At 40.5% G+C, this 6,486-nt stretch overlaps 1 protein-coding gene across 1 annotated transcript; it reads left to right on the top strand.

The window, feature by feature from the left end:
- Positions 1–5,307: 5,307 nt before the first annotated feature.
- On the top strand, positions 5,308–5,856 carry LOC123352150 (claw keratin-like). The gene has a single exon (XM_044991927.1). It carries the CDS (start codon positions 5,308–5,310, stop codon positions 5,854–5,856), a length of 549 nt encoding a protein of 182 aa, XP_044847862.1.
- The last annotated feature ends 630 nt before the right edge of the window (positions 5,857–6,486 follow it).

Genomic DNA, 6,486 nt, shown 5'->3' with positions numbered 1-6,486 from the left:
TGTTAAGGTTTCTGATGTCATTCCAATAGCCAGCTCATGACTCCTAGCTTCCAAATTTGATTTTTTTGATTTCTTTGATTTTCATTCAAAAAAGTTTTTCATTTGCCTTAAAATTGAGGGGAGGCATTGGGACTGCTCAGATTAGAAGAAATTGTGTTGGGGGTGTATTTTCCATTTTCAAACTCATTCTAATTATAGCTGAAAAGCTTTCTGTGAAGAAGGGTCTGGCAGAATACCCTTGGTTAGTCAAACTTGGAATGAATCCAATCTCCTCTCACAGAAAGTTGACCACTGAAGAAGTACTCCTTAACTCCGTCTGATTTGTGCGTCTTCCTTTTCTTTACAAGCTGAATTCTCTTACAGGACCCAATTCTCTTGGCTGCTCATGAACGGAGATGCAGTAGCTGATGTTTCCCATTGACTGCACTGGACATTGCATCTGAGCAGTTGCGGTTGAAAGTGCCGAGTATGCTCAGACAGATGCACTCCACACAAGGTTGTCTCTAAACTAGCCTGGATAAAGTGCTTTGCTTCAGTTTGAAGCTGTGCTGGTACACACTGGCTCAACATCTACCCTTAAACTGTAAAATAGATAGAAAAGGGAAATGCAAAGGTACCTTGAATGAAAATCAAAGAGCCCCAATTTCAGAGGCTGAGAATCACGAACTGAGTCCTGGAATGATAGCTGAGACCTTGACATACATTTTTAAAGTGAATTTAATCGTTAATATTGGAACATCTAATCCAAGTAAATATTATTGCTACTATAATAATACATTTCTTTGGCAGTATAAAACTGGATGAGGGGTTATGAAGTGCTTTGAAATGCTTAGATCAAAGGAAGCCTCAGACAATCCATTTTGAAAGTTATTATTATACCTGTTTGCCATAGAGGTGAACGAAGGTCAGACAGGGATTGATTGGCAGGGTCGGAAAAAACACACCAGAGTTGGAAATAATGAATGTAACGCCAATATTTAAAAAGGGCTCTAGTGGTGATCCTGGCAATTACAGACCAGTAAGTACCGGCAAATTAGTTGAAACAATAGTAAAGAATAAAATTGTCAGACACATAGAAGAACATAAATTGTTGGGCAAAAGTCAACATGGTCTCTGTAAAGGGAAATTGTGTCTTTCTAATCTATTTGAGTTCTTTGAAGGGGTCAACAAACATGTGGACAAGGTTGGATCCAGTGGACATAGTATACTTGGATTTCCAGAAAGCCTTTGACAAGGTCCCTCACCAAAGGCTGTTACGTAAATTAAGCTGTCATGGGATAAAAGGGAAGGTCCTTTTATGGATTAAGAACTGGTTAAAAGACAGGGAACAAAGGGTAGGAATTAATGGTAAATTCTCAGAATGGAGAGGGGGTAACTAGTGGTGCTCCCCAAGGGTCAGTCCTAGGACCAATCCTATTCACTTTATTCATAAATGATCTGGAGAAAGGGGTAAAAAGTGGGGTGGTAAAGTTTGCAGATGATACTAAACTGCTCAAGGTAGTTAAGACCAAAGCAGATTGTGAAGAACTTCAAAAAGATCTCACAAAACTAAGTGATTGGGCAACAAAATGGCAAATGAAATTTAATGTGGATAAATGTAAAGTAATGCACATTGGAAAAAATAACCCCAACTATACCTACAATATGAATGTTTGTCAGAGGGTGGAGATGGATGGCAGGAGAGAGATCACTTGATAATTACTGATTAGGTTCACTCCTCTGGGGCACGTGGCATTGGCCAGTGTTGGTAAACAGGATACTGGGCTGGATGGCCCTTTGGTCTGACCCGGTACAGCCGTTCTTATGTTCTTATGTATTCATGCCAAAAATTAACTCCATCTCTTGAACCCCACTGGACACTTACCATTCATTGCCTCCAACTATGTCACTCACCTGAAAGTAACTCTTAGAGAGGCTTATTCTGGAATTTCTCTTATTTTGTTTGCTTTTGGGGGAATTTTTTGGTGAAACATCTTCTGATCTAAGTGCAAACCTTAACCAAGAATCGAGGGTTTTGCCCTCCATTATAACTTCCTTTATTTGAAGGTGTTGGCCCAGTGGTGGGTATTTACGTTTGAGCAGATTTAAATTATCTGGTACCAAATTGAATTTAATTGAATGATCTGGTACCACATTTGAATTAAATACGGAAAGTTTTATTCCCGTACAACCCACGAACAAGCTTGAAATGTACAAACTTGTAATTTCTTTGGACAATTATTATCCTCGTGTATAAAGAAGCCTATGTTAAAGAGATGACTTACCCTGTACCTCATTTCACAAATCTGAAAGATTTAATTACCATTGGGTGACTATGACCCATGAGAGAGATGTGTTTCCAAGGAAAGAAAAAATAGCACACACAGTGCACTTGGCGACTTTGTCCCAATGGGTGACATGCCTTAAAGCAAGTTTTAGAAGCTTGAATTATATACTGGGATTTACAATGTTATCATACTCATGGAAAAGAAATTAACAGACTTGTAATTTCTTTGGAGAAGTATTGTATTAATATATAAAGGAGATACAGGTAAAGTCGACCAAAATTAGCCAGGTTTTTTTTATCATTGATGCTTAAATCCAAGGATTCACATATTTTTTAACAAGACATATTACTAACCTTATCTTCTAAAAGAGTGTAATAGGGATGAAGCACGTGCTTAGCCTATGGTAGGAGGAGTCAGAAGTATTGGGTTGTATTTGTGTTTCTGCAACTCACACCCATGCAACCTTCACCTCAATGTCCTTCCTTTTTCTATACCTATAAAACAGAGATAGTAAGGATGTTAAGACTGGAAATTGTTCAGTGTTCTTAGAATTCAAGATTTCAAAGCACCTAAGAACAGTCATTGGTGTTTCATAAATGTAAAGAGTTATATTCTTAGAATATTATTAAATTGTTTTGGGATTAAATGCCTCTGCATTGACTAATAGAGTCACTTAAAAAAATAGAGGCCAAGATCTCTCCTCTCATTCTTTTAACCAGGTCATGATTTAAAGCCACAGAATTTGGGAATATTTCATTTTCATTCTAATGTAATTTTGCATTTGGTATTTTTAAATTATTTTAATATGAAAAGGAAGGTGCTCCCTTGGTGTAAATCAGCACAGTTGCTTAAACTTCAAAGTGATTCAGGGCCTTAAAATCAAAGGAAGATATTTCTGCCTTCTTCCCTGGATACAGAAAGCACTCCTAGAGATATAGTTTACTTAAAACAACATTCCAGTTCTTGCAGGATTGTTTTCTGCAACACGGCCTATAGCTGGTCAGATTTTATGTCATATCTCATCCCACAGCACTCTCCTCCTTTACCAAGAATCCATGATTTCAACCTCTCCTGGGCTTCTTCCAGGCTTGGTCAGCTGCATTATCTTGCAAGACCTCAGTTTCTTGTCAGCTCAGTCATAGAGAGACAGTTTCTGATAGAGTAAGAGTTTCACAGCTTAACTCAAAACCTTTCTGTAGAAGAGCACTGCTTCCTTTCACTCCTGACCATCCCTTTCCTTGACCCATAAGTAAATCAACTCTAGGCATCCCTTTGAGACAGCATTGGTGACACAAGTGGAGGTCCAATGCTAGGTCAAATTTTAATAACTGTAGTGTGAAATTCACTCCCAGGCAGAGGGTCATTACAAAGGCTCGTACTATACTTAAGTCCTTGCTAAGACGTAGTTTGAAAGTTTAAAGTAGAACTAAAGTTGTCCATAGGCATTGTTCTATCCCCCTGCCAAAGGGTGAATTTGATACTGAAGGCAATCGAATATTTCCAATTGATTACAAAGGGAATTGGATCTGAGATGGGGATGGAGGTCGTGAGAATACAGAAAAATAGATCTCTGCTTCCTAGCAAGTTTATAATGAAATGTCCATTGCCCCTAACAATTACCTGTATGAACTGAAAGGATCAAAGGGGATATCTGTTCAGGACAGCCAGTTGTGCTACTGACACAGCTCTGAATCACCTTGACATGCATTCTCATTGCACCACCAAGAAAGTCACTGGAATGACACAAGGAATGCAGACTGCAACGTGCATTATTAGGATTAGCCCAATTATCCCAAACCCTGAGAAAAAGCATGTTCAAAAGGAGGATTTACCGAGGCAATTAAGTTTGTGTGGTAACTAATTGGGACCTCCTGTAAGAAACACATCACAAATCCTCCAGGCAGTCCTAGAAACTGTATAAAAGCGCTCACGACTCAGGTCTCGTCTAAACGCTTCTTTGGACTTCATCTCTTCAGCGAACTGGGTAAGTCCAATTTGATTCATTCTCTTTCTAGTCCAAGAGCTGTCACAGTAGGGTCCATTTTCATTTAAGACTCAATCTTGCATGTTCTCCCTGTGATTTTTAACAGGGAATAGGGTGTTCCATAATTATCTTGTGTAGTTATTTGAAGCCAAAGTTGGGGATTTTAGGAGCCCCATACGCAACCAGGAAACATATTTCCTATTAACTGGATATAGAATTAGGACATTTAAATCTTTAAAGTAACATTAGAAAGTCCCTTATCCATTTTTCTCTTGGATAGATGAGGAAGAAACTTCTCCACCTTCATCCATAAATGGGCAATTCAGGGGTCTTCTTTATTCTGACGTAGCTGTTACTCCTCACTATTGGAGCCAGGAGAATTATTAAGGTGACAACTGGTGTGATCCAGTCTAGCAATTCCTACAGTGTTATGAACAGAAATACCCATTGAAAATGCTTTTCCTCAAATGGCGTAATTTATTGTTGCTACATGGAAGCCATTTTACCAGAGTACAAGGTCTGAGGATCTTGTCCTTAGTGATTTATTTGGAGAAAGGAAAGTTTCTGTTCCTTCATTAGCAAGTATTGCTGATGCCCAAGGTCAAGAAAACCCAAGAGCCACACTCTGACACTGGATTCAACTGGTTTGCATGCAGAGGTTGAAACCTCAAAAGAAAGAAAAAGATCAGCATTATCCCAGCCATGTTCTCTTTGAGAAATGTCTATAATGGACACAGCATACCAGGGGTCCTTCAAAGAAATAATGACACTTATTCCAGGTGGTGTTTTTCAGACAGGTCATTGAGAGGGTTTCAGAGGGGACAATTGGGAGGGAAGTTTAGTGTGAGTGGATAAGAGGCAAAGAAAGAGGAAATAGGAACAAATACATAGCCACAAATATAGGATCTAAGTCCACTTCTCCTCTCTCTCTTGTGCCCCACAGCAATCTCACTGAAACAGTAACCGGGTTTTGAGTCCTTTCTTCCACTGACACTAGTACCTTTTCTTTACTCTATTCCCTGTTGGGTGTTTCAGGTTTACCTCCATCACAGAAAGATGTCTTGCTCCAGCCTGTGCTATCCAGAATGCGGGGTGGCCCGTCCCAGTCCAGTTTCTGGAAGCTGCAACGAGCCGTGCGTTAGGCAGTGCCCTGACTCTGAAGTGATCATCAGACCATCACCAGTTGTTGTAACCATCCCAGGACCAATTCTTAGCAATTTTCCTCAGCAGAGTGAAGTGGCAGCCGTTGGAGCACCTGTGGTCGGACCCGGCTATGGGGGCTCATTCGGTTATGGGGGATTGAACGGCTATGGGGGCGCTTACGGAGGATTGTATGGTTATGGGGGATTAGGTGGTTACGGGGGCCGTTATGGTTATGGGGGATTGTGTGGTTACGGGGGCCGTTATGGTTATGGGGGATTGAGTGGTTACGGGGGCCGTTATGGTGGACTGTGTGGTTATGGAGGAGGTTACGGGGGACTGTGTGGTTACGGGGGAGGTTATGGAGGATTGTGTGGTTACGGGGGAGGTTACGGTTATGGGGGAGCATGCGGTTCTGGGGTATCTTGCCATAGGTACCTGAGTGGAAGCTGTACACCATGTTAAACCCTGCAGGAATATCAATGGTAAAAGAAAAGACCAGGAAATGAACAACAAACTCTAGATTCAGACAGAGATTCCAGAAGTGCTGGGTAGGCATGGCTCCACTTGAATTCAATGCAAGCTGTGTCTGCTCAGCCCCTTTCTCTCAGAGAGCGATTTCTGATATTATGCTTATAAACTCTTTCTGCCAATGCTTTCCCAACCATATGCTTATTCTCTTAGTGATATGTGGAGTCATTCTGAATGACACTCAGGCTGTTTGCACTAGCCCCACAGTACCAAAGAAATAGGGGCCTTAAGACAGGCATCAGTTGTATTTATTATCACTTTAATTTGTTTGTCCAACTCTGAACCTGCAGCAAAGGAAAAAGAACATCTTGCCTCAAATGCATCCCACAGAAGCGGGTGAACAGTCGCAGCCCCTTTGGAAATACTTGAAATACATTCTTTCTGCTCTGTATTATTTCTTTCTGTAACTGTGCATTGCAAATTTCATTCTCATTAAAAACTATGCTGCATTATAATATCAGTCTTCTGGTTTTCCTTTTTCCTCCCTCCTTGTTTAAAAATTGTGCTGGATGAAATTCATCCTGGTAGAGCAGGCAGCACCAGGCACTTCTCAAGTTGCAACTT

This window comes from Mauremys mutica, chromosome 17 (assembly GCF_020497125.1).
Source record: "Mauremys mutica isolate MM-2020 ecotype Southern chromosome 17, ASM2049712v1, whole genome shotgun sequence".
Taxonomy (NCBI): Eukaryota; Metazoa; Chordata; order Testudines; family Geoemydidae; genus Mauremys; species Mauremys mutica.
This window is presented reverse-complemented; position numbering and strand designations above follow the sequence as displayed.

What these genes read in the sequence shown, in the direction of transcription:
- LOC123352150 (XM_044991927.1), top strand. Translation starts at nt 5,308, where the DNA reads ATGTCTTGCTCCAGCCTGTGCTATCCAGAATGCGGGGTGGCCCGTCCC.